At 35.0% G+C, this 27,756-nt stretch overlaps 4 protein-coding genes across 4 annotated transcripts; 1 reads left to right on the forward strand and 3 right to left on the reverse strand.

Annotated features, from left to right (window-relative positions):
- Positions 1-32: 32 nt before the first annotated feature.
- On the reverse strand, positions 33-5,956 carry LOC112044814 (dnaJ homolog subfamily C member 2). The gene is made up of 3 exons (XM_024080784.2): positions 4,835-5,956; positions 3,286-4,065; positions 33-2,624 (listed from the first exon to the last, which is right to left on the reverse strand). The coding sequence occupies exons 1-3, from the start codon at positions 5,702-5,704 to the stop codon at positions 2,418-2,420; spliced, it is 1,857 nt and encodes a 618-aa protein (XP_023936552.1). The 5' UTR covers positions 5,705-5,956; the 3' UTR covers positions 33-2,417.
- A 317-nt stretch (positions 5,957-6,273) lies between these two features.
- Positions 6,274-8,452, forward strand: LOC112044830 (pyroglutamyl-peptidase 1). Its single transcript, XM_024080805.2, has 3 exons — positions 6,274-6,670; positions 7,190-7,425; positions 7,819-8,452. The coding sequence occupies exons 1-3, from the start codon at positions 6,449-6,451 to the stop codon at positions 8,027-8,029; spliced, it is 669 nt and encodes a 222-aa protein (XP_023936573.1). The 5' UTR covers positions 6,274-6,448; the 3' UTR covers positions 8,030-8,452.
- Positions 8,453-9,170: 718 nt separating this feature from the next.
- On the reverse strand, positions 9,171-14,984 carry LOC112044824 (40S ribosomal protein S9). Its single transcript, XM_024080800.2, has 4 exons — positions 14,830-14,984; positions 13,291-13,522; positions 10,515-10,701; positions 9,171-9,371 (listed from the first exon to the last, which is right to left on the reverse strand). The coding sequence occupies exons 2-4, from the start codon at positions 13,511-13,513 to the stop codon at positions 9,197-9,199; spliced, it is 585 nt and encodes a 194-aa protein (XP_023936568.1). The 5' UTR covers positions 13,514-13,522; positions 14,830-14,984; the 3' UTR covers positions 9,171-9,196.
- A 2,225-nt stretch (positions 14,985-17,209) lies between these two features.
- Positions 17,210-27,684, reverse strand: LOC112044823 (protein KRI1 homolog). Its single transcript, XM_024080799.2, has 11 exons — positions 27,448-27,684; positions 26,574-26,777; positions 25,643-25,791; positions 24,671-24,819; positions 23,258-23,402; positions 21,937-22,146; positions 21,428-21,563; positions 20,835-20,923; positions 19,737-20,018; positions 18,893-19,062; positions 17,210-18,496 (listed from the first exon to the last, which is right to left on the reverse strand). The coding sequence occupies exons 1-11, from the start codon at positions 27,560-27,562 to the stop codon at positions 17,563-17,565; spliced, it is 2,583 nt and encodes an 860-aa protein (XP_023936567.2). The 5' UTR covers positions 27,563-27,684; the 3' UTR covers positions 17,210-17,562.
- Positions 27,685-27,756: the final 72 nt, after the last annotated feature.

Raw genomic sequence — 27,756 nt, forward strand, 5'->3', positions numbered from 1 at the left:
TTTAATACCAGGAATTAAATGAAAAACCAAAATAAATTTCCAATTGACTATAATATTCATTTTTCACATAAGAAAAATTAACATAAATACATACAAAAATATGAGCCGAGGTCTACTATTAGTGATATTACATATATTGTTACGCATACTGGGGACACAAATACAACGCTAAGCTAAATACATACAGACAACAGAATATTTGGCCTTCTTACATTATGCTAAACAAGGTAACAATAATAAAAGCTATTGATTCACAAAGAGACACGTCCCTATGCAAAATGCATCTTTCCCTCTAGTGTAGAAAGAATTTTTAAAATCGGTTCAGTAAATTCTGAGATTACCTCCAGAAACCTATAGATAATAATAATTTATTATATTCACATAAAAGGTTAAGACGTTTCATTAATTAAAATATGGAGAATTATGTATAATGTTGGTTTCTTTAGATATCAATTCATTATTACTTATAAATAAAATTTTTGTCTGTCTGTTTGCCGGCCTAATGTGATGTTAATGAGACTTTCCCTGGATACCATTTTTTATCTCGGAAAACTGAATTTCACGCGGACGAAGTCGCCGTTAGTAGGTACATACTCGTATTAATATAAAAAAAGCCGTCATACGACAGTGGACCAACTAAACTCATTTTAATTATAAAAAATAAATAGGGAAGCGTAAATTGTCAAGTGAAATTCAGTATAAAAATGCACGCCCACGTTCACAGATCGATTTGGGTATTCGAATCATAGACAAAAAGAATATGATAATATACTGATTCGAATTTGGAACGAAAGATCCATATAAAATTGTTATGTATGCATAATTGCATACATGTTCAATATTTTCGATGTGTGAGTTTACCTCGTCCCTCTCAAAAAACGACAGACAATTTTGTTGGTGAATTTCAGTGTGATACAAGTCCAATAGAAGGTAATTGGTCTAAGGCTTAAAATAATGGCTTGCGGCTTCTAGATAAATTAAGTCCGTGGTTCAGAATTTAGAAACTTTGCTTGCTAATTGAGTGTTACAATTTCTTCATTGGACATAGTATGTAATACTTTGTTAATCCTAAATAATGCTTTATTTTTTATCCATATAAGGCAGGTGCTTTTCCAATATCCCATTAATAAAATAAAAAAACTAGTAATTCTACTACCATTTCATAGTACTTTCATTTGTAAACAAAAAAGTTAGTATAGTTAATTGTCTTTTTGTCGGAACCCTAAATTATAATTAAATAAAAAAATAAATATGAAATGAATTTTTCAATATTCCATTGAAAATTTTATTTGAAGATTATGGAACTGAAACAGTTGTGCAGTAGCGCCACTAGATGGCGCCGTTTAAATTCCTACTATAGGCAACGATATTTTATACTATAGATATGTAACATTCCCACAAAATCACCGCAAAAGTGATTCAAATATGGCTATTCTACTGAGTACACTCATGCACAATTTTGTGTTTACATACATTATTTGTATTTATGCATGTATAGTTTTTACACTGCCTGAACACACAACTCGACATTATAGACAATATTTAGGTATTTGTTTAAATAACTTTTGTTGTTTAGCGACTAAATGAAATTAAGACAATTAGCCACCTTTGTTTGCGTCAATTTCAACGCGTTAGTGACATATCTATTAGTATAAAATCTTTGACTATAGGTATATTTTAGTTGTAATTAAAAACAAAAATAACAAAAAAACTGTGTCCTTATTTCCATTAAAGTAAAAACTCGAAGGTTTGCACTATTAATTTCCACTAACAAACAGATGAATTGTTGGTCTATTCTCTATGAAACATCTGTATGACAAATACACTCAGATAGGATAGGTTAGACATGTCTTTGAATACTCATCATGAGTGTCTTTGAATATTGTCAACTTAACTTTGAAACTGTTTATTATCGAGATTCCATTTTCCAAGCTTTTTTGCTCAAATATACTTCTTTTGATACTTCATAATATAATTTTGAAGAATTGGATTAAATAAAAGCCAAAATAAAACATTTTGAAAATATCTAACAGTCAATAATATTGCTACAATAGACCTGTGTCACAAATTCCATTTGTGATAGAAAATATCAGATATCATTCTTCAAAATACAAACCTTTTGCAAATGATATGTTTACTCTTTAAAACATTTGTTTAATAGCTTTACCTGCCGTAAACTTTGTTTAAAGGGTTTGTCAAACATTGCTTAATGAAAAAATCATGTTTGCGAAACATGACAAACTGGGTGCCTGGGTAATTTAGAGTGACAAACTAAAAAAAAAATTGACAAACCAACATTATCAGGATGACAAAACATCGAGTTTCTACTCACATTATGTTTGTATGTACGTGTGCTATAATCTCGAAACATATACGGATGCGAGGGTACAATTGAAAAATCTAGTTGTCATTAACTGCTATTTAGATATATTGGCAGCTTGTTTCTTAGCTTTGACGAGTTCCACCAGTTCCTTGTACCTCTTCATGCAGTCTTTCTTGGTCCTGTTGGGTATGCAGTCGGCGATCTTGTCCCACCTCTCCGGAGTGCTCACTGGGAATGTCTTGATGGCTTGCTCCAGAAGTTCCTGCTCGGTTTTAGTCCACGCCCTGTCTTCCTTTGATTCCTTGAATATATAACATTTGGTGAGATAGGGTATATGAACCAACAACATAATATCTAAACAAAACAGACAAAGAAAATTTTATTTGTTAAGTTAAAATGAAGAAAATACAGGCTGACCTAAATATAACAATCCAGCATAATAATTTCATTTCATTCATAATTTCATTCCATGCAAAAGTATGTTTAGTGTTCAATATGAACTTAATGATGTAGTAATTTATATTTACACTAGGGGACGCCCGCGACTTCGTCCGCGTGAAACTCGATGTAAACTTTCAACTACCCCTACCCTACCCTTACACCTACAATTTTTAAAAAAAAATTCTGCTTAAGAACCTTCTTCTGACAATAACAAACATATCAAAAAAAAAAATAGAAGAAATATAGAAAAAGTGAAATCAGCCGTTCAAGCATGATGGCCTGACCGGGGGATATATGGATTAATTTTTATATATATAAATTACATTTATAAAGTTTAGGTTAAAGTTAAATTACTAATTAGTTACATAAGCAGGCTAGATCGTAATCTTATGAAGTACCAAATTGGTACTTTATAGAAACAGAAACAGAAAAAAAATTATCAAATAGCAGAATACAGAAGACGTTTAACCCAAAAGAAACAAAGTTGATGCCATGGTATTATCCATGCCTTGAACCCATACCTTGATATCTCCATTGACTTTAGGCTGTGCTGTTCCATTAACTAATTTGGGAGTATCATCGTTCTTTGATATACTATTGTCGTCCACCACATTGACAACTTTCTTCTTGTCCTTCTCAAATTGATCGAACGCTTCCTCGTTTGCTGCCTTTTTAAGAGTGCTCTTAGAGAAATCTGAGCTTTGCAAGTCTTTGGCTTTATTTAAAACTTCTTTTGCATTGAAACGTCTATCGTCCGTAAAAGTGCCATGTTGATTTAAGAAGTTAGCGACTACATCCCACCGTTGGTTTGTACCTGCTGGGAATAAATTGACAGCTTTTATTAATAGCTGAGTCATTTCCACCGTCCAATCTAGAGGTGCTTTGAATGCAGCGTTTTTCTTTGCTTTATTCTCCTCAGCTTTCCTAGTTTCAAACAGAGCTCTGCGCTCTGCTTCCAGCTTTTCTTCTGAATCATTTACAGCTTTGAGGAAAGCATCACGACCATTACTTTCCAGATCTTTAATCAGATCTTGTAGTTCGTTTAGTTTCAGCATTTCACATATTTTTTCTACAGCCCCCATGTGGGATACAGTCTCGTCTTCATTAGTGGCATAGTAGTTGTTAGCTTTGCATACATCTCGTAGTGATTTGCGTTCTTTGCGCAGGTTTTTCTTCTGTTGTTCCCTTTCCGCTCGGGCTACTTCCAATCTAGCTCTTTCTGCTTCATCAGCTTTCTGCTTGGCGAGCTGGGCTTCCTTTATTAGTCTTTCTTCTTCAGCTTTTTTGGCTTGCACTGCATCCTAGAATTGCATAAGATTTTTATTTAAATTCTAAAACATAATACAAAAATAGCTGAAATTCTGGAATGGACTTAAATTATACCCTAGAATAACACATAGGTCCGTTGTTCAAAACCAAGTCTGGACAAATCCACAGTTCCTGAAGAACTTGTGAATTTCACACAACATATACTTATAATAATAATAATAATAATAATTTCTTTATTTATGGCAACAAAGGCCCATTGGTTAGTTACATTAAGATAACTTATAAACTATGTTAGAAGATGCACAATTATATTTAAGAGGATAGAATAAATTACATTAACAATCTCCTCACCGCACCAAAACAGAAATAAATTTCTGCAGGATTGGTGAGTCAGTCTTGCTTGCTAACATGTTTAAGATACTATTGGGGCTCGCCCGCAGTCTTGCCAGGAGGGATGACTTCCGTTTTCTAATTATTATAATATCCGTTTTCTAATAATTATAATAGTGGATGCTTGCAATATAAGCACTGGCAATACAGTAGTGAGCAGTGGTTTGCACTTCATAGATGCAAAAAGCACTGCCTACCCTAAGGACTCAATATAAACCTATGTCGAACCACAAAATATAGAGTTGGACAAGAAAGTATCCAATTTTTCCATATAGTGCATATTCTAGTTAACAACCTTATGCACACCACTGTTAGTGGGTGATTCTAATTTTCTTGTACATATATTGTGTACAGCTTCTAAAATTAAGGAATTCAGGAGACAATTGATGAATTTGAAGTATGGAAATTTACCTGTCTAGCCCTTTTAGCCGCCAACTTTTTATCCTTGTCCTCCTGTTTGAACTTTTGTATCCGGGGGTCATTTGCATATGCTAGGTCAATCAAACTCCTCACTCTCGCCATTTCTTCCTTCTTTAGTCTCGCCCGGGCTGCTTTATTCTGTCTCTCTATCCACCTCCTCTCCTCCCTGTCTGCACCTCTCTCCTTCTCCTCCTCATCCAAGTAAGAGAATTCACGCCAAGAGTCAAACTCGTACCAAAATGAATAAAATTTCTCTACAAACTCACGGGAGCTGTCTTCATCACCAAGTAAAGGCACATTCTTTTTCTCAGACCAACGGGCATTAATTTCAATATATTTACCAAATGTTTTGAAAAATCCATCCTTTTTAATGTCGCTCGTAGACGGGATAGAGTCATCAACTTCTCGGTCGACAGAGTCATATGATCGTCTACTTTTTGGTGAGCCGAGGATTTCATATGCTTTAGTTATACATGTAAAGTAATCGTCATCGCTTCTAACCTCTTCGCCAAGCGCTTTACGCTTGTCGGGGTGATGTTTTAGTACTTTCTGCCTGTAAGCGCGCTTGATATCGTCGTCCGTAGCCTTGTACCTTAATTGTTTGATTCCTAATACGGCATAGTGATCCTGCGTCTTCCACTCTTTGGGGTCCAAGCTACGCAGGTAGTCCACGTCATCCTCGAAAACGACTCCTTCAGTCTTATCTTTCGACTTGGACGTGGACAAAGACGTATCCTCGCCGTGACATTTTAAGTTGAAGTATCTCAAGAAGGCACCGCCGGCACATTCTACTTTCCGCTTCACGAACGAGCGCGGTATCGCTACAACCCGAGAGTTGTTCCCAAGCTCTCCCTCAGTCATCGTTTAAACGATATATTCAATAAATATGAACTCCTTACTAACATAACCTAAAAAGCAAGGTAAACAGCGAATATGTCAAGTTCACGTTGCTCAAAAAGAAAACTTTATTTTTAATAAATAAAGAACGTAATTGCACTAATGTTTAAATAAAAAAGAAATTAATATGATTATTCATTATAATTTTAAAATTACGAAACGCGCCATTGAAATGTTATTCACGAGCATCAATTTCCAAAAATACATGGAAAAATTTGACAAATCAGTTGTCAAATCTCTATGATCTCTATTCTTGTCTATGGATCAATAGACAAAGAGAAATGAGTGAATGGATTGTTTTATGGAAAAAAATAAACATATACATACATACAGCCGAACGTAAAAACCTCCTTCTTTTTGGGAGTCTTTTTCTACCTCTGCCTTTTCAAAAATTTAAACATAAGATGTTTAAATTTTTGAAAAGGCAGAGGTAGAAAAATGTATCTATGGTGGGAACCAAATTTCTTTTTTTACGTCTGTGGTCTTTGAACAAGGAACATTTTACTATTATATTACCAACACCGCAAAAAAAGAAATCAGCTGACAAATGTCAGAAAACGGTCTGGCCAACTACTCCAAGATTAACTTTTTTCATATTTCCAAATTCCAAAACCAAAACAAAGAATTATTATCGTAGGGCTTGGACAAAGGCTTGAAATAAAATTATATAATATTTTATATTGTACTTAATTGACTATATATGTAATAATGAATGACTTAGATTCTCTATTCAAGCCCATAGTTCTGGTGACTGGTTTTGGACCATTTCTGAATCATCCGGTGAACGCAAGCTGGGAAGCTGTGAGGTCGATGAATAAAGAGGAGATAGAAAATAAGTTTAACATCGAACTAGTGCTGCTAGAGATACCCGTCACGTATGAGAATGTAGACGAGTTTGTGCCAGCACTTTGGGAAACACATACACCTAAGGTAAGCCTCTATATTTTTCAACCAACTTCCAAAAAGGAGGAGGTTCTACGTTCGGCTGCATGTATGGTTTTAGATTTTTCATTCATCTTGATTTGGAAACCTCTCTAACACAGTAGTAATCTAAAAAACTTAGGTCTTCGGGCTTCAATACGGAGCATGAAGCCCCAAATTTATCATTTTTAAAGCTCATAAGTGGTCTAAATCTTTATCATTTCTAAATGGCTCGTAATTGGGTAATTAGTCTAATGCGGTACAGTTATTTATAGAGTAAAGTAGATTGTCCAGAAAACATTATAGGTATGTAAAATCTTCACATATTATGCTGGGTAACATACCACTACATATACTAGGAGTATGAGAAAACATTCTAAAATATGTGTGTGTGTATCTACCTGAGGCATACAAAGATTTTATAGTATTAATATGTCACTAGAGTTTGTTTCACAACAAAAGCTAAACTTTGGCATTATACATTTAATAAAAAGTTTTGATGATATTATTATTAATCTGATATTACAGCTAATGATCCATGTTGGTGTATCCAGTGTTGCCAATTGTATAACCCTAGAGACTCAGGCACACAGAAAAGGGTACCAGAGACTGGACTACTTCGACAGATGCCCCGCAAACAATGTGTGTCCCGCGGAGGGAGCTATTAGGATACACACAAAACTGGACGCGGACAGAATATGCAAGGACTTCAATAGTAACCCACAGCTGGAAACAAAAGCAATTACTTCAAGAGATGCTGGAAGGTAAATTTATATTTATACATAATACAAAACAAAGTATTTTGTTGCATCTGTTATCAAATAACTTGAAGACTATTGAACAGATTTTCATGTACCTTTCACCGATATATGATTTGGAAGAATTTGGTATATATAAAGTATCAAGTTTTTTCTGTAAATTATCTTTAACATGATAACTGTGCAAGTGTTCTGACACTTCCATAGAAAAATGCTTTCATGGAAAACGGTGTCCAATCCTGTTCACTTTGGAATCTGGGTATAAAATATTCTATCTGGGTATAAAATAGTCTATGTTTCTCTGTGAAAATGTAGCTTTCTAAAAGTGAGAGAATTTTGAGTTGAGTAAATTGTAACAAACAAAAAAAAAATGACAAGAATTTTTTCATGCTATTTCAGGTACCTCTGTGAGTACATATACTACACATCTCTCAGTGTAGACAACACCAGAACCCTGTTTGTTCATGTACCAGACATGAATGTTTATTCCTCCAACCAGACTGCTAGAGCCTTAGAGAGGATATTAGAGTTGTGTCTAGAACAGATAGCCTCTATGGAGTCTACCAAAGAAGTTACAGAAAAGATGCAAAACAAATGTACATTAGAATAAACTCTTGAAGGTGAAAGAGTTGTCAGTTAATACATCTCTATGAATAGATATGATAGGATGTATTACTTAATTGAAATATTCAGTTTAGTTCTTTCTTTCTTTTAAAGTACTGATAATATGATCTCTGATCAATCACTCATACAAAACACATTCTAGTTTTAGAATTTGGCGCCCTTTAGAAATTTGCTGCCATAAATTACGTATTATATTAACAAAATTGTTTTTATCATTATAAGATTTTACCTATTGAATGTTATTAATGTATGTATTCATATTTGTGTACCTACATTCCAAAGAATATTTTGTTAACTACCTGTGTATTATTTGGTGGAAGTAGTTATATTACCAATTAAGCGCAACAAATTATTACTATTAAAATTATGATCAAAATATCTACATTGTAAAATATAAGTATCAAGAATACTTTGTATTTTTATTCCCGCAATAGTATTAACATTAGTATCCAATAGAGTTGATGGGCATATGAAGTTTACTTAACGACCTTCTGATCATGATCAGACGGGCAACGGCTTACAGTACTATGAGCTATCTAAGGCAAGATTTTTTTTTATTTACAAGTAAGCCCTTGATTACAATCTCACCTGCTGATAAGTGATGATGCAATTTAAGATGAAAGCGGGCTAACTTGTTAGGGGGGAGGATGAAAATCCACGCTTCTATCGGTCTACACATCGTACCGGAACGCTAAATCGCTTGGCGGTACGTCTTTGTCGGTAGGGTGGTAACTAGCCACGGCCGAAGCCTCCCACCAGCCTGACCTGGTAAGAAAATCTCAATCGGGGATCGAATCCAGGACCTCGAGTCTTGTAAATCCACGGCGCATACCACTGCGCCACGGAGAGATGTAAGTGTAACATCACCACACAACTCCAAGCTGAGAATTTCTTGTGAACTATAGATGAGCAACCCAAGACCTCTTGATCTGAAGCCACAGGTTTACCAGTACCAGTGGACTAAATGGAGCAGTTTACTACAAGTATAAATACTTACCTACCTACTTGGCTTGAATATCAGAGCAATGAAACCACTAGTTTCTTTAAGATCCCCATCATGCAGTAGGTGACTATATTCCTTTAGGTTCACTGGTTCTTCTATGGATACAGAAATAAAAAGCAAAGTGTACAGAACAAGATGTTTATTTATAGTCTAATCTTCCTCTTCATCGTTGGCGGCTCCGGAGCCCTGTCCCTTGCGGAGGTTCTTCCTCTTGACGCGGCCCGGCCGGCCGCCGCCGAAGGGCGACTTGAGCGAGAAGTCAATGTGTTTGCCAGAGTCCAGGCGCACGATGAACGATGGGATGTTCACAACTTGCTTGCGGACACTACAAAACAAGAATAAAGTTTAATACACTGTGATTCTACTTCAACAAATGTTCAGGGCCAGGTTTCACCACCTGATAAGTGTTGAATAGTCATAACACTAAATGTTATATCAACTTATGACGAAACTTGATAACAATTTTTTACATTACACAGGAATAAACATATTTTAACACATTTGCTGCAGTACGAGGTCATTTGACAGCACCACAGAAAGTATTAGTACAAGGTCAAAAAACTATCATATTGCACTAGGGGAAAGTACTGAAAAATCAGTGCCCCAGCGAACATGTTATATATATATATATATATATATATATATATATATATGTATATAACATACATACAAAATTTAAGCCTGCTAAAAACATATCCCTTCTTTTTGACCATAGCTGTAGTTAATAAAGAGTTAATTTCAAATACTTTTTTCACATGTAAAAAAATTGGTACTTAATTCAAAGAAATAAATAATTAAATTCGCATTATCATTAACAACCCATATTCGGCTCACTATTGAACATGAGCCTCTTCTTGAATGAAATTTTGAAAAAGAATTCGCTTAGTTTAATGAAAAATATACATTACCTGTTCAATGCTCATAGAGAGCTTATAAATTTCAAGACATTGATCTCAAAACCAGTTTGAAAATCAAGTGGTCTTTAGAATATTTTTTCAAAACAAGCCAGCTTGAGCCTTAGCCCTCTGCGTGTCTCACCTGTATTTGATATTTTATTAATAAAATATTCCTAAATCATACAACACAATAAATAATGGCTAATTACTTCAATCTTATTCTAGTGTTTTTATAACCTTTGCAAGTTTTATTTAAAAAAGTAGCCACAACTCACTCACATGGTTTTCTTTCCTGTGAGAAAACAGGGATGTAATAGAGCTTCATGTTATTCCCTGATAACATAGCACTCCAGTGTTGAAAATTGATTTTAAATCAGCTCAGTAGTTTCAGAGCTTTTTTAAGCACAATCATATAATTAAATCTTTCCTGTTTCTAACACTAGTAAGAGTTTCTTTACAAATTCTTGGCCATTTCATAAAATTCATTTATATCACAATGTTTTGCTAATTACAATTTCATACAATTGTTAGAAAATGTAACAAATATTAAGGTCATAGAGTTAAACATTTACCGAATATGCCTCTGCCTGATCAAGATACGGGCATGATGGATGGACTTGGCGAGACCAGCTTTGAAGACTTGGGTCTGCAGGCGTCGCTCCAAGAAATCTTCAATCTTAAGACCGAGGACATAATCGAGTTTCATCTGCTTCTCATCCAAGACACCAATCCTCACCAGACGACGCAGAAGTGCATTACCTGGTTTCAAACAAGCACAGTAGTAGAAACAATGAAATGGTCAATTTGCAATTATACTACTTTTGTGACTGTCAGTGTGATATTTTAGTCAACAAAGGTTATTCTGACAAGAGGTTTGCCAGATTTTATTTCATCATTAATTTTTTAGATAATTTTTTTTTTTTTTTTTATTTTTTACAAGTTGGCCCTTGACTACAATCTCATCTGATGGTAAGTGATGATGCAGTCTAAGATGGAAGCGGGCTAACTTGTTAGGAGGAGGATGAAAATCCACACCCCTTTTCGATTTCTACACGGCATCGTACCGGAACGCTAAATCGCTTGGCGGTACGTCTTTGCCAGTAGGGTGGTAACTAGCCACGGCCGAAGCCTCCCACCAGCCAGACCTGGACAAATTAAGAAAATCTCAATCTGCCCAGCCGGGGATCGAACCCAGGACCTCCGTTTTGTAAATCCACCGCGCATTCCACTGCGCCACGGAGGCCGTCAAATAATATTTAATTTGAAACATTTTCAATTGTTAATGGCATTTATACACATTTTTTACTGTATACAACGTGTCCCAAAATTCAACGATAAGCGGGCGCCAAAAGATTGACCTGCTCATGAGCACTTAAGGAAAAATAATAAAAAAAATATACCTAAATTTTTTTTTTAGTTACAAAATAAATTTTAAAATTCTTTGAAAATTTACACCTTGTATGATATTTTGAACTACCGCAGCTACAATTTCTTAAATATGCTTAAGATTTTTTTTGTATCGGAACCTAAGTAGTACTACTATTCACCACAACTCTTAAAAACACCACAATGCCCGCAGTTTTTACACAAAAAAAAATCAAAATATTTTTTTTCCCTCAAATTTTTAAAGATTTTTACTTTCAGTCTACTTTGACTCATGGTCTTGCAAAAAAAAGTATGAACACCGCTATGGCAAGTTATTTTCAAAGTTGACGCAACTAATCAAGATTTCAAAATAGTATAATACCCTAGGATAACTAGTCACAAAAAAAAATATGCGTACCATTTGTAAACAAGAACCAAATTTCTTAATTGTTCTTGTTGTTAGTAATAAATTTTACTATGTTCCAAAAATGTGTTTGTTATTTTAATTACACAACATTAAAGTAAATGTTCGAATTGTTTTCCACCGGCATTAATACAGGCACGACATCGCCTTAAAAACGACCGTTTTATTTTTCGCGCATATCTTCTAGCATTGATATGTGCCGCAGCCTGAGTGATTTTTTGCCGAAGCTCGTCCAATGTCGTAATCGGTTTTGCGTAGATCCTGTCTTTGAGACAACCCCAATAAAAGAAATCCAGGGGGTTTAGGTCGGGTGATCGGGGTGGCCATAGGATAGGACCAAGTCGCCCGATCCAACGCCCCGGATACTCGTGGTCTAGGTATTGTCTCACAGGACGAGCGTAGTGAGCTGGGCAACCATCATTTTGATACCACATATTTTGAAGGTCGCTTAGGGGGACGTCTTCTAGTAATTCTTGCAAATCATTTTGTAAAAAGTTCAAATAACTGTCCCCATCTAAGTTTCCTTGTAATTCAAAAGGCCCAATCACTTTTCCATTTAAAATGCCCGTCCATAAGTTGACCTTAAATTGATATTGGGATTTGTCTTCTCTCATCAGGTGCGGATTCTCATTGCTCCAGCTGTGTAGGTTGTGAAGATTTAAATAGCCATCTTTCTTGCAGGTTGTTTCATCCGACCATAGTACTTTATCCAAGAACTGAGGACAACAAACACATTTTTGGAACATAGTAAAATTTATTACTAACAACAAGAACAATTAAGAAATTTGGTTCTTGTTTACAAATGGTACGCATATTTTTTTTTGTGACTAGTTATCCTAGGGTATTATACTATTTTGAAATCTTGATTAGTTGCGTCAACTTTGAAAATAACTTGCCATAGCGGTGTTCATACTTTTTTTTGCAAGACCATGAGTCAAAGTAGACTGAAAGTAAAAATCTTTAAAAATTTGAGGGAAAAAAAATATTTTGATTTTTTTTTGTGTAAAAACTGCGGGCATTGTGGTGTTTTTAAGAGTTGTGGTGAATAGTAGTACTACTTAGGTTCCGATACAAAAAAAATCTTAAGCATATTTAAGAAATTGTAGCTGCGGTAGTTCAAAATATCATACAAGGTGTAAATTTTCAAAGAATTTTAAAATTTATTTTGTAACTAAAAAAAAAATTTAGGTATATTTTTTTTATTATTTTTCCTTAAGTGCTCATGAGCAGGTCAATCTTTTGGCGCCCGCTTATCGTTGAATTTTGGGACACGTTGTATAGAAGTATAGCAGGTTGTTAAATAGCCTTTTAGTACTCTGATATTGCAAAATGCCAAATATTAGCAAGTTATGTCGTGAACTGTAAGTTGGTTACTTCTAGTGTCAATATTCTTTACATTTATGAGCAATAACCTAATTACAGTCAAACAAAGGTTACTTATGTAGTTATATTTTAACCTGATGAAGACATAATTTTATATAGTTTAATTATTTTTTTCAAGTAATTAAATTCAAGATATGTGAATTTAAAATTTAATTTGAACTAAATAAAGCTCTCACCTTCAAACAACCTCTTAGGGTCCTTCTCTTCAAGAGTAAGCAGTTCTCGGGCAGCTTTACGGATCCTAGCGAGTGTGTACTTAACTCTCCACACCTCTCGCTTGTTCCTCAGCCCATACTCTCCAATGATCTTCAACTCCTGGTCAAGACGCGCCTTCTCGAAGGGACGACGCGGGGTGACATAGGTCTTTGAGAAGACCGAGGGTACACGGTTGTTCACCATGATGGCGAGCTGAAATTATTCATCATAATGTAGTAATGATAGTCATAATTATTCAATCTATTTTAATGGCCCACTATATGGGAGTTGAGAAGCTGCTCCGATGAAGGATGGTGGGTGTACGGGTAATTATGAACTCTTTAACAATAATTATCAGATGGTAATGACAAGGATTGACAACTTAACAATTCTTAACAGCTCTTCAATTCACTTTCCACAGGGGTGTATCACTTCCCCACTCTTGAAATAATAATTTTTACTGAAAAATTTTAAAGATAGGAAAACGCTGTATGTATTCTATAGTCAGGTCCCAGACTTAGTGATCCTAAGCCTTATAAGCATATCGTTATATTTGCTTTGGCTATCATTCTAGGTTATGAAAGAAACATTAACTTATAATGAATCTCAGACCAACCTTGTTGTTTGTGTTGCATTATGGTTATAGGGTTAATTTAAATAAGTTTTAGTAGAATAAATAAAAATGAAAAAATACCTGCCTCGCTAGAGCTTAACCCTCTGTTAAAACTCTATGATCATGATCTAACATGATCATACAAACTGTGTCTATAGAATTGAAGTTTCATTGTGTTAAAATTACACATGTATGTATTACAATTAAAAAATTATAGTTGTGTGTAGTGCAAGGACATAGGATATACTATTTACTAGAGTTAAATATTTTCGATGTGTGAGTTTACTTCGTCCCCCCTAAAAAATAAACTACAGACTATAATTTTGTTGGTGAAATTGAGTGAGATACAAGTATAAAGGTAAATAATCTCAGAAGTGCATTATAAGTAGGTATAGTAATAGAATGTTGGCGCAAGGCGCAATTTTTAGACATCAACAAGCCTTATTTATACTTCATGTACAATATTATGGTTACCTAGCAGCAGTCTTTCGTTTCGAGGGTAAAAACACTATATGAATAATTAGTTTTTGTGGTAGGTGTTTGTCGCCACTAACCGTTGCAAACGTAAAGTTCCCAGGTCTGATGGAAAAAGACCTGGAGTTGACTACATTTGGGAATCAAGCACGTGGCATTAATATGGCCTCTTTGTCCCCCGCCATCACCCTATAAAAGGTCGATGTGGTCTAGTAAAGGCATAATATTATAAAAAAAAAAAAAGTAATTACGAGCAAGTCAAATAGGTTACTTTTTGAAATCGGTTTTCATCGATGAAACGAAAAAGTTGTAGGATTAATTATGTACGTTATTAGTTAACATATATAAAGACACCCTTGAAATATAATGTATTTCGAATTATTGCTATTTAAATATTTAACAAAAATAAAAAAAAGACTAAGAAAATACGCACCTTCAGCTAACGCCGCTCGCCGAAAAAGAAAACAATTTTAACAATGACAGTGGCAGGGAGTTAATTTAATGACATTGACTTGACTTTGACGTTGTTCATTTTTAATTTTCGTTAGATTGGCATTACTTACTGGCATTAGGTGCCATGGCAGATTTGGAAAAATAGTGTTACCAGTAATAATTTTCCTCTGCATCAATCTCAGACCAATTATAGAAGGACCTGTAACGCACTCATAGCCACGAACAAAATTGTCTGTAATTTTCTGAGGAAAACGAGCTTAGATTTGGTATATATCTTATTCTAAACTTGAAGTTTTTGCCCGTTTTTTACACAATTCAATTACACAAAAGGTAATTTTACGGAGCTCTTTAACCGACGAACACGATTACAACTATTTAACATCGATTCTATAGAGACAGTTTTTATAATCGCATTAGATCGTTGATCATATACTTTGACAGAAAAGTAACGTCTAGCGAGGCAGGTCCTATACAATAATTGGTCTGAGGCATCAATGGTAGACTTCGCGCCACGAAAGAGTCCCGCGGCTAAAACCTTAACTAAAATTGACAACGCCATTAGGACCGTCATTACCAAATGGCAATGAGCGCCAATATGTCTTTACCACCGCATCTAATGATCTTATTTCGTGGCGCGGAGTATACTCAGACATATCTCGGTACCCGTGATATCGACAGCTCTACAATATCAATAAAAAGTTATATTTTTGGTCATTTATTACGCAGTAATATTAAAGTGATGCGAGATATTAAAATACACCAAATAAAAATACTGGTGTAATAAAATAAACTTTTTTATCACTATGTTATAAATATTTTATTCTTAGACCATTAATAACTGGACGTGGTTCGCTAACCGTTACCCCTCTGGCAAAGATCAAAAATCTATGATCTAATGCGTTTATAAAAACTGTTGCTACAGAATCGATGTTTCATTGTTGCAATCGTTTTCGTCGTGTAAGGAGCTCCCTAAAAATGCCGGTTTGTGTAGTTAAATGGCATAAAAAACGGCCAAAAACTTGTAGCTTAGTAAAAGATGGAGTAACGTTTCATTTGAAAGTATTTAAACCTTAATTTTATCAAATTTTTAATAAAAACAATTTATAAAAAGAATCGATTCTTTTGACGAAACAGCCAAACATCGATCAGTAATCGAATATTCTATGTATTTAATCTGTGGATAGTCTAAGCAATGTCACAGTAAATATGCAAGCAAATACGAAATATGCAAGTTATACACATATATATAACAGTAAATATGAAATATGCAAGTTATAGTTTGACTTCATACTAGAGGTCGAAACGCGAGCTATACCTCAATTTCAATTTCAACTTACTAGTTAAATAGATTTTACTAATTAGAAATAAGACTAACTCACTAACATACTAAACTTAAAACAGATACACTAACAATATACTAAACATAGAAAAAAAAAATTAAAACTGTTACTCTTATTAATTGAAAAACTTGTTTAATGTAATAATGTAAGGAATAATAAAGAGAAAGACATAAGGGATTAAAGGGCTAACATAATCTACGGAACCCTACACTGCACGTGGCCCGACACGCACTTGACCGGTTTTTTAATATTTGGTCACGTAATGTGGAGGTAATACCTAGATGGCATCACCAAAATAAACATATGAATACGACCTTCAAGGTCATTGATTAGTATCAGCCTTATTTAAATCTACCAATCAAAAAACAACACGCATTTTATTGATCGCTGTAAGTATTTATTTCAAAAATACGACCGAGTATACAGCTTGTATATATTTTTACTGTGCACAATGTGTTTGTTAGTGTGTGTAAAAATTACGCGTGTGTGTATTGCGAGTCAAATTAATAGTTGTGTGTAGTGTATGGACACAGAATATACTTAATGGTGTTAAATGTTTTCGATGTGTGAGTTTACCTCGTCCCCCTCAAAAAATGACAGACTTTTTTGTTGGTGAATTTGGGTGCGAACCGCGTCCAGTTATTAATGGTCTAAGATTTTATTATTCCGTAGGAAAGGAAGTCTTTAAAACACAATATTATGGCAACACAGGATTCAAGCTTGCCAATATACTATGATTATCAAAGGATCCTCTGTGATAATATTACCACAGATTACCAATTAATTTAATTAACATTTAATTTAGACAGAGAAATATTTATGGTATAATGAGTTGGAATGTTTATGGTTTAGTTTCTTGGAGTAATATATTCTTTGATTTAGATATTTAATGATGCCTCAGACCAATATTATGATGCAACTAGGTGTCAAAGGATGCAACTATCTGGGTTATATAGCCAGCTAATTGGACGCCTACTCATCTTTCTATTGTGGGGTGCAAGGGAGAAGAAAAATCACATAAATCATAACTTACTTTAATAAAAATTCCATTTTTTGAAACATATAATATAATTTCTGTGTATATTACTCATAGATTTAAGAGTCGGTACAGAGTGCATATTATTACCATAAATCACATTTCTATAAAACGATCATCCTCATCATCCATGACTGCACATGTTTCGCCTTCGCAAGAAGTGCACAATATTACACATATTACAGAGCAATGTTTATAAAATTGCTCAATTATGAGCACCTGAAGAGGTGAAGAGGTCTAGTCGACCCGAAATATTTGTCGCTTTTTGCAGTTCCATTGTATTTCTGTAATATTTATATTTATCATCGGCATAACTCTTTCTTTCCACCATTGTTATTTAAAAATTTTTATATTTTAAGAAGCTTCTATACTTTTTTGGGTTCAAACCATACGCCTTGAGTCTCTCATCTGATAAATTGCTCAAGGGATCCTTTGATTTTTCAGAATTAGAAGTCTTATTTTTAATGTTATTCTTCTTAATTTGTAAACTTTGTTGTTTATTTTTGTTTTTCTTTTGTTTCTTTTTAGGTACGCCATTACCAACAATATCTATTTTACATTTAAGATTATTTTTGTTGTTATCGACGCCATTCTCTTCATTTATTGTTTCAACGATAAACGAATTTCCGGGTTTATTTTTATTTTTACGTTCTTTACTTTTGACATTTTCATCTATAACTCTAGAAGGGCTTTCATTGACTACCGTATCTACAGTGAAAGAGTTTTTGCTCTTGTTCTTTTTACTATGAAATTTACTTTTGTTATTTAATTCTGAAGTGTCAGTAACTTGACTACTTATACATTCAGTTATTATTTGTTTATCTTCAGAATACTTATTTTCTATATCGTTAAGGCTTTTTCGTTTCTTTTGCTCTGTTTCTATTGTTGTATCATTTTCGGTTAGAGATACGCTCATTTTATTGTTATCCGTTTTATTAGAACTATTTTCTGTATCATTCTCAACATTGTGTTTTCGTTTCTTCTTTTTCTTAGGTTTCTCTATGCTTTCATCAGTTGTTTCGTGTTCATTTACAGAAAGCTCTATGGTTTGTTCGTTTTCATACTCTTTGCAATCTGTTTCTTTTCTTTTACGCTTTTTCTTGGAAATTTGTTCATTGTCTTCATTAGTGCCATTTTCTTCATTATGACCCCCTGTCATGTCTTGATCAATAGTATTAGATACCGATTCTTCTAAGTCCTTATTTTTCTTTTTCTTCTTCTTCTTCCTCTTTTTGTTAACTTCTTCAGGTGGCACTACTATTTCTGGTTCTCTGCAATTAAAAACAATATCAATATATTGTTTTGTAACACATAATAGCTATAAATTTGTTATTTTTATTTCTTTCATTAGTTTATCACTGTTCATTCATCAGATACTAAATGGGTTTTGGTCTGTGGTGATTCGATAAAATTAGGCATTCACCCTGCTTTTACTAACATAATTTTTAAGTCGGAATCTTTGTTTCTTTTTTTAAATTAGGTTTTATAAGAAATCCTTATTATTATCAATATATTTCAGACCCTTATTCCGTGTAATATACGAAATTAATTTTGTTTTTATTAAATTTGATGAGTCAACTACCCTGTTCATGGTTCCCGCGGGATTTATGAAAAACTGAAATTCCCGCTAGTAAATACATAAAATAACAATAAATAATTGTAATTACTCTGGCAAATCCTTAAACAGACTGGGCAGTATCTTCTTCTTCAGTCTTTCGTCCGCTGCCTTCTGAGAGTAAGTCTTTACTTCACCCTTCTCCACATTCTCTGGTCGATACCTGACTATCTTCTTTAAAGGCACCCACTGTGTTAGCTCTTTGTCATCTGCCAGGAGGATCTAGAAGTAGAGTATTTTTGTTAGATTGATTTTAACAATTATATTGTGAGGTTGAAATAAATAAACAAGTGTGTTTAATGCCGGATTTATATTTGTCTGACGTGTCGTGTCGAGACGCGTCAGAAAAGAATCGGTTTCATACATTTTGTAAAAATAAAACAACACATAAAAGAGATGCTTAAAAAGTAATAGCGGCGCTAGGCTTAGACGGCCTTGTACTGGGGTGTGATTCTGCTATCTTATATTCGCCTATAACAAATTTTATTCGAATTTGAAAGTTGTATGTATTTTATTTTGTTTATACAACCTGCTTTCTCGTGTTTCTGAATTTTCTTAAACCCAAGGTTGCCTGGAAGAAATCGCTTTGCGATAAGGCCGCCTTTTGTATCCTACTTCTGTGCTGTATATACTTCTTTTCTATCTTATTATTTGTTTTATTTTTTTATGTTGTGGTGTACAAATAAAGTATAAATAAATAAACGTTATTTCTACAGGTTGCCATGGAAATGGGTGATGTCACATCGCTGTAACTATACAGAATGCGTTGGGCCATCAAAAATACGCACGCCATTACACATTAGTGCATGGTGGGTTACAGCTCCAAATCCCGTCTCCTATAAGCAGAGAAGTAATTACAAACAGTCTGACAATGAGTATTAAATATATATATATACCTCCTCAACAGTAAGACCGAAGTCATTGGGCACCACTTCCCTATATTTAAACCTCGTTGGGAGGTCACCCCCTATGACATCTTCGCAGTCCATCTTATAGTACTCCTCCATAAACTGTGAGTATCTCTTGTCTATGTCGGGCACAAACTTGGGTTTCTCTTCAGCCAGGAGTTGGGCCAACTTGGACTTGCGTTTCCTGTTCCTGCGTTTGGTGCCCATGTTGCGTTTCAGCTCTTCTAGAAGGTTCAGTTTTGCTGCCTTCGGATCGTAGTCTGCGTCCATCTGGAGTAAAGAAAACATTTATTATATTGGGAACTAGCGGACGCCTGCGACTTTCTCCGGCTTTTTGCAGAAATCTAGCTGGAGCCATAGATTCACCTCCTTTATCTTCCATTGAAAGTTCCATTAAAATCGAACAAATAGACAGACAGACAAACAAAAATTTTAAAAATTGTATCATATGTGTATAAAACACTTGAGTAAACACACATTAGACACTTCAATTTAATGTATTAATGTGTTTATTAAATAATTGTCATTTGGAAGAATAATTTGATTAAAACTAAAATTATATTCAATTAAATAATCAATCAATTAAATAATCAATCAATTAAATAATAATAATCGTGGGAAAAATGTTTCACTACTAATAATTACGGCAGTAAATGAACAAACAAAAAATTATTTTCGAAATCATAGGAGGTATTCCGAACAGTCAGTTAATTATTTCAACATTGTCAACCTACATTTGGCTCACTGCTGAGCTCGAGTCTCCTCTCACAATGAGAGTGGTTAGGCCAATAGTCCACCACGCAGACCCAATGCGGATTGGGAGACTTCACACACGCAGAGAATGATGAAAATTCTCTGGTATGCAGGTTTCCTCACGATGATTTTCCTTCACCGAGAAATTAAATATCACGTGTCTCAATACACGTGATATTTAATTTCTTAAAATGCACACAACTGATAAGTTGGAGGTGCATGCTCCGGATCGGATTCGAACCCACACCCTCCGGAAACTGAGGCAGAAGTCATATCACGGCTCTTATGTTAATTATTTAATTAAATGTAATAAAATGCGAGTTAATAACTTACATTAAAGTTTTCGTCTTCACAATGGGGACCGTCTTCATCAACATCTTGCTGTAGTTGACTGGCATCTTGCTCATATTTTTCCCAATTTTCTGAAATTTCATCAGAACAATATTAATTAACTAAAATCAATGGGGATGCTGACAGTTTTTTAAATTGTACATAAATTAAGAATATGCAAATAGCATATGCAAAAAGCAATTTTGTAAAAGTAACAGGGTATCTGCGATCATTACTTTCGGAGCATAATGATCGTCAGATTTGTATGGGCGTTTAAACAAAATTACTAATATCTTTGTTATTTGTCCATTTATAGTTCATACATTAAAAAATGTCACATTTAATAAAGCTAAGCTAAAACTGTATGAATTTTCATCTAATAAAATAAAAGATTTTTCATAGATTTTGAAAGAAGAACGGTCACGCTCCATACAAAAAAAAAACCCAGCCCCGGCAGCAACGAGACATATCTAATTTTTTTGGATATATTGTTGTTGATTTGTGAAACGTAAATTTTACGCGGACGAAGTCGCGGGCGTCCGCTAGTAACTATATAATTTAATCACATTATTTATAAAGCATAGTTATAGTCTCACCAATCTCCAGCTCATCGTCCAGGTCGGGGAAGACAGGCTTCTGGTCATCAGTCTCTCCATAGTACTGTTCATCGAAGAGTGCTTTCATTCTTCTGTCATGCTCTTGAGGGTCGAAGTCTCCTTCTATGTCTTCTTCCTAGTAATAAAAAAATTTATATCATGAAAAAATCTTAAAAAGACTTTCACAACACCACCTATATGTCAACTATTTTCAACCTAATTTCCTCAAATTCTAAATTTGTCTGAATCAAATTTTTATAGCCGAGCCGTGATAGCCCAGTGGATATGACCTTTGCCTTTAAATTTTTAAATACAAATTATGAAAAAAGTTTGTATATGCGGTTGTCAAGGACATGCGTGACGTTTGTTTTTTTAAATGGGTTTCACCGGCTTCAGTATGTTGCTTGTAAATACTCACTCTGGTTACTCTGTGGTCAGAGGGGTAAAATCTAGCAAGTCAGGTCCTTTAGTAATTGGTCGGAGGCTAATAATGAAGATGACCTCAGTACCTGAAACGCTAGCTCCTGGTTGCCGGTGACCTCCTTGATCTTAGCGATCTTCTGCTGGATCTCCTTCAGCTTGAGCGCCTTCATGCGCGCGATCTCCTCCATCTTCTGGCGCTTCTCGTCCTCCTTCCTGTCGCGCAGTTCGGCGCGCTTGCGCGAGCGCCGCTCGTCCTTGGGCCGGATGTAGTTCATCGTGCGAGGGAAACGTTTTAACTGGAATCAGTAGGAATGTTATTTGAATTATGGGTAAACCATATACTATTTTTTATTCTTAACTAGTGGACCCGGTCAAGCTTCGTTTTGACATAAGTGCACTTATTCTCTATCCCTACTCTATCCTTCTATACCTCTACCCCTACCCTACCCTACCCCTATCCTACCCTACCCCAACCCTACCCCTACCGCTTGACTCTTAAACGTTTGTATGGGAAATAGAAAAGAGCAGTTTTTAGGGTTTTCCCGGAAATTATTTGATTTTTTCTCACCTTTTAAACCTACCCTATACCTCCACGAACATTTCAAGACCAAGATAAGATAAATCCGTACAGCCGTTCTCGAGTTTTAGCGAGACTAACGAACAGCAATTCATTTTTATATATATATAGATTGCTATATATACAGGGTGCTCGATAGTATTTCCCTTAACTTCAAGGTGTTGACGAGTCCACTTATAGGAGCTGAATTGCATAATTATTATTTTTTTTTTTTAACTGAATAACAAAAACATTTTATGTTTTCATACAAAGTAATTCAAATAATTCCGTTTCTTCCGTCACTCATCACGAAATCTCGAAAATCACTTGACAAACAAAGATGAAATTTGGCAGAAAGGACGAATTCTTCCCGGAGTAATGTTCACATCGGTACTTTAAAGTTATAAACTGAAAATCAGCGCTGTATCTATACTAATATTATAAAGCTGAAGAGTTTGTTTGTTTGTTTGTTTAATTGAACGCGCTAATCTTAGGAACTACTGGTCCGATTTGAAAAATTCTTTCTGTGTTAGATAGCCCATTTATCGAGGAAGGCTATAGGCTATATATGATCCCCGTATTCCTACGGGAACAGGAACCACGTGGGTGAAACCTCGCGGCGTCAGCTAGCATCCAATATTTCTTTGGTACATGCTGAGTCGGATCACTGGTGTTCTGGTGCTTAGACTAAATGGTGTGAGTCTCAGGCACTACAATAGTGTTAAGGAGTTAAGGTGTGGCATAGTTTTTGAAATAAAAGTTTTTTCTTTCTTTCTTTTAGGAGGTTTTATGCCATGGGGCAAAGAATATCACACTTGTACACAAGTCAGCAGAGCAACATGTGAGCTTACATATTCGTCGTCGGGCTCCTCGAAGCGGAAGTTGTATGCGCGCTCGAACTTGCCCTGCTCCTCCACCTGCTTCTCATCTTCCTCCAAGTCCGCGTCATCGCGTATCTTGTCCTCAGCTTCGCCTGCATCACCGGCTTCTAAATACCTGGAATGGATAGCCAAGTTGATATTTCACATGATATGAGGTAGTTTTGGCTGGTGGGAGGCTTTTATCGTGGCGAGTTACCACCCTACCGCCAAACGAATTAACGTTCCCGTACGATGCTGTGTAGAAACCGAAAGGGTTGTGGATTTTATCCTCCTTCTAACACGTTAGCCCGCTTCCATCTAAGATTGCATCATCAGTTACCATCAGGTGAGATTGTAGTCAAGGGCTAACAAGTAAAGAATAAAAAAATAAAAAAGTTTGCAGTCTGAAATCTTCTTTTTAATGAAATGAAAAAATCATTTAATAAATAGTTAGCCCTTGACAGCTTTCTCACCTGATGTTAAGTGAGTATGCAGTTCAAGATGGTAGCAGGCTCACCAGTGGTGTAGCTTGGTAACTAAGGGCCCTGGTGCAAATAAACAAATGGGCCCCACTACCAAACTGGTATCAAGTAAAAATAGGCATCAGCTCTTCGAAATTTCCTGAGTTTAGTTTGATTGCAATTTTCTGGTAAGGATTCGAGTACACTACCAAGTAGAAACCGAAAGGGGTGTGGATTTTCATCCTCCTCCTAACAAGTTAGCCCGCTTCCATCTTAGACTGCATCATGACTTACCATCAGGTGAGATTGTAGTCAAGGGCTAACTTGTAAAGAATAAAAAAAAAAATAAAAAAAAAAAACTACTAGTTACGCCATTGGGGCTTACTCGGAATACATACAAGTTTATTCTACCCATACCTCTGACTGTTACTATGAGGCATAGTAGTTAAATGATAAATGCTTTGCTGTCTTCACCGGTACGGTGGTAACTAGCCATGGTTCATGTCTACCACCAGACCACACCTGAGTCAATTTAGAAAATATTAAACTTGTAGATAAATTACAAAAAATGATATTTTATACTAGAGACCCCACTATAGCTAGCCCCCACTAGCGTATCAAAACTGAGGCAGACAAATGTGAAAAATAGTCGACATTTATCTTTCTCTTGCCTAGAGATATATTGTGGTGTGCATTGTACGCCTACTGTTCTACTAATTGCACAAAGACCGAATTACCAGATCTACCCTACCTACTCTAAAAAAATTATTAATAATGCTCAGGCGTAGATGACAATTTCACAATGGAAACTTATTTGCTTAAAATTCACATTATTAAATTCTGTTTACAACCCACTACAGGGCTAAGCCTCACTTCTTAGAAGAGAGAGGATATAGAGCTACACCACACTGCTTCAATGTGGGTTGGTAATATCTACACTCACCTTTTATTTAAAATATAATCCCTCAGGAAGGCCTCCCCTTCATTTATCTTGGGGTCAGACCACAATGCACGAAGCGGTGCCAGGTCACTCTCTATATCTTGGTCTACGTGCTCTACTTTCCCAGTTAGGTAGTCCTTTAGTTTGTCTTCCTGAAATTTATTAACTTTTTTATAATGATCAGTTGCATATTAACATTTACTTATTTTTACACTACAATAATGAATATAATACATAACCCAATCCAGGGGAGGGACAGCGGGACATTTGTCCACAGTGGCAAAAATGACGGGTCTTAAAAATGCAGTGTGACAAAATTGTCTTGTTCCCCAAGAGACCAATTTTATTTCTTTCAACTAGTTTATTATTTTAATATAACAGGCTCAATAAACTATACTATTCTAACAATATAATAACAAAAAGTGTTTTTGGTGTATGTAAAGTAAAGAAGACAAAATTGCTGGATAGGCCCCTGCATAGAACAGAAATATACAAAATAAGTTATTTACAAAAGTCAGTCTTATAGCTTAGTACCAATCTCTACCAGGTAAACTTAGGTATTATTACCAACATGTACTACATTACGAATGCAACAATTTTTGTTTTGTACGGGAACAGGAACCACGCAGCGTCAGCTAGTCATTAATAAATTGAAGGTAAATCAAATCAAATCAAAAATAATTTATTTCAAGTAGGCTCGGTTTACAAGCGCTTTTGACACATCAGTTGACTATTTGTAAAGATTCTACCACTGGTTCGGAAGGCAGGTTCTGCTGAGAAGATATCGGCAAGAAACTCATTAGTTGCTCTTTTGAAAAAGTCATACAGTGTTATAATTTACAATTGATAACAATTACTGTTTACATTTCTTATAGTTTTACTTCCTGTGTGAAGGTGGAAGCTGATCCAACGGCCTCCAAGCATCTTTCATCTTTGGTACTTTGCCAAAGGTACATTACTTTGAAGGTACATTACCTTTAAACAATTGCCACTTGAATCTTTGTCATCATCTGGTTCATCAATCTCAGCTTTTTTCTCAATACTGAATATATTTGCACCGTCATCATCATCATCATCATCATCACTGTCACCAAATGTCAACTTCTTTGTCTCTGGTTTCTTTTCTGTAAATATACAAAATGATGGGTTTCACCATTATAACAGAAAACTACCCAGCTTATCCAGGGAGAATCTATGTTGGACTCAGATTGGAAAGTCAATCCAAAAATATTAGAATATTTGCATTACAATGAATGGAATTTTTAAGACAAAAGGCAACAGGTGACTCTTGGGCAGGCAGCTTTCTCGCACAAGAAATTTCATCACAGTTCAACACAGGAATGTTGCCTGCGTGATGGGCACCCAACAACCAAGGGTGGCTAATTTTAATAATTATTTTCAAGTACTACTAGTAGTACTAATTTTATAGATTTAGTGAATTTATTTACTCAAACTAAAACTTATTGTATGAACTAAAATCATTATTTAAAATGTTAATTAACTATTGAGTAATCTCAATATTTTATTGTTCTTTTTTTTATTTTTAGATCAATAAGTAATAGTTATAATTAATGTTATAAACATAAAATTAAATATATGAGGGAACCAAATGCATGTCTAGCTTAGCTTTCTGGTTGCTTGGGGTATTTGGGCAGGATCAAATCAAAATCAAATCAAAATGAGCAGTGATATGATATGACCTCTGCCTTTGATTCAGAGGGTGTGGATTCAAATCATGTCCGGGGCATGCACCTCTAACTTTTCAGTGTGTGAAGTCTGCCAACCCTCATAGGGCCAGTGTGGTGGACTTAGCCCTCTCAATCTGAGAGGAGACTCGTGCTCATCAGTGAGCCAAATATGGGTTGTTAATGATGATGATCATGGTATTTAAAAAGTGGGAAGTTACCTTTATTGCTTTCAAGTTTCTCATCAAAAAAGTTGAAATTAGGATCATATATCCTTGGGTCCTTGGTCTTCAGAAGAGAAAGAGTCTTCAGGAACTGCTTCTCCACCTCCTCGGAGACCTCAACAGGCTCGTCACTCTCGTCCTCACTGTCAGATGATGAAGAAGCATCTGACTTCAATGCTTTGGAACCATATTTTTGCTCCACTGTAAAATAATGTTGCAAAAATATTACATAATTAATAAAAACACCAGAGTAAACCCAATAAAAGTAAAGTGTGTTGTTTAATCCATAGTTACTGGTAGAATATCTTTTAATTACGAACAGACTCTTAAAGGTAAGTTTGGAAGACAACTTTCTCTTGCATGTGTCCTGCATACAGGTATTAGGTGTCCAAACCATCTAGCGTATGGCGACACAATGTCTATGATTTGGTTTTTGACATAGACATAAAATTTTTATTTTACTCAAAATGTTAAGGTTACTGCATATATAACATTTATATTCAAGATCCACTGATGCAGCTCTTAATGTGGATTTGGCGGTTAATATTTTATACATTGTTGCAGAAATCATTGTTTTTAATGATAATGACCAGGTACAACACCTCAACATGCTTTTTGAGGCATTGGTATAATAGTGTTGCTTATTCTGGGTAGTTACTTTATGCAGGGTCACTCTTTGACTCAACCTTAGGTTGGAGAGCCACAACTCAATTATAAGACCTCATATGCTAACCACTGAACCAACGAGGCAGTCAATATATGTAGGTTAAAATTTGTAAGGTTTGTTTACATTTTGTGAAAAAAAAAAAAGAAACCAGACCAGGCCCGTAACGATGGGGAAAGTAATGCCAAGATATAAAGTATCACTCACATTTGTGGAGTTCTTCTTTTTCTCGCCAGGCATCGTATTTTTTTGCATACTCGTTCTCTGTTTTGATGGCTACTTCTTCCTCCGAATCTTCATCAAAGAGTTTAATTTTGGACATGTTCACAGATTTTAAGCGGTGCTCATGCTGTTAGTTAACACAATTTATTGTAAATAAATCGGCATGGCATAATTTTAAAAACCACACATTGATAAACACAAGTATAACCAACCTTAAAAAATAGGTCAAATGTCAATTGCACACTACGTATGTCAACGTTACTTATCATTTGACGTGCCGTGAACGTCACTTTT

The sequence above is a fragment of the Bicyclus anynana genome, chromosome 20 (assembly GCF_947172395.1).
Source record: "Bicyclus anynana chromosome 20, ilBicAnyn1.1, whole genome shotgun sequence".
Lineage (NCBI taxonomy): Eukaryota > Metazoa > Arthropoda > Insecta > Lepidoptera > Nymphalidae > Bicyclus > Bicyclus anynana.

What these genes read in the sequence shown, in the direction of transcription:
- LOC112044814 (XM_024080784.2), bottom strand. Translation starts at nt 5,704, where the DNA reads ATGACTGAGGGAGAGCTTGGGAACAACTCTCGGGTTGTAGCGATACCG. An exon ending in CGGCTAAAAGGGCTAGACAG is followed by an intron (nt 4,066 to 4,834) that starts GTAAATTTCCAT and finishes ATGCAATTCTAG; the next exon opens with GATGCAGTGCAAGCCAAAAA. An exon ending in AAGTCAATGGAGATATCAAG is followed by an intron (nt 2,625 to 3,285) that starts GTATGGGTTCAA and finishes TATATATTCAAG; the next exon opens with GAATCAAAGGAAGACAGGGC.
- LOC112044823 (XM_024080799.2), bottom strand. Translation starts at nt 27,562, where the DNA reads ATGTCCAAAATTAAACTCTTTGATGAAGATTCGGAGGAAGAAGTAGCC. An exon ending in GATTATATTTTAAATAAAAG is followed by an intron (nt 23,403 to 24,670) that starts GTGAGTGTAGAT and finishes TATCCATTCCAG; the next exon opens with GTATTTAGAAGCCGGTGATG. An exon ending in ACCAGGAGCTAGCGTTTCAG is followed by an intron (nt 21,564 to 21,936) that starts GTACTGAGGTCA and finishes TTTTATTACTAG; the next exon opens with GAAGAAGACATAGAAGGAGA.
- LOC112044830 (XM_024080805.2), top strand. Translation starts at nt 6,449, where the DNA reads ATGAATGACTTAGATTCTCTATTCAAGCCCATAGTTCTGGTGACTGGT. An exon ending in GGGAAACACATACACCTAAG is followed by an intron (nt 6,671 to 7,189) that starts GTAAGCCTCTAT and finishes CTGATATTACAG; the next exon opens with CTAATGATCCATGTTGGTGT. An exon ending in ACTTCAAGAGATGCTGGAAG is followed by an intron (nt 7,426 to 7,818) that starts GTAAATTTATAT and finishes ATGCTATTTCAG; the next exon opens with GTACCTCTGTGAGTACATAT.
- LOC112044824 (XM_024080800.2), bottom strand. Translation starts at nt 13,513, where the DNA reads ATGGTGAACAACCGTGTACCCTCGGTCTTCTCAAAGACCTATGTCACC. An exon ending in CCCTAAGAGGTTGTTTGAAG is followed by an intron (nt 10,702 to 13,290) that starts GTGAGAGCTTTA and finishes GTTTGAAACCAG; the next exon opens with GTAATGCACTTCTGCGTCGT. An exon ending in ATCAGGCAGAGGCATATTCG is followed by an intron (nt 9,372 to 10,514) that starts GTAAATGTTTAA and finishes CTTGTTTTGTAG; the next exon opens with TGTCCGCAAGCAAGTTGTGA.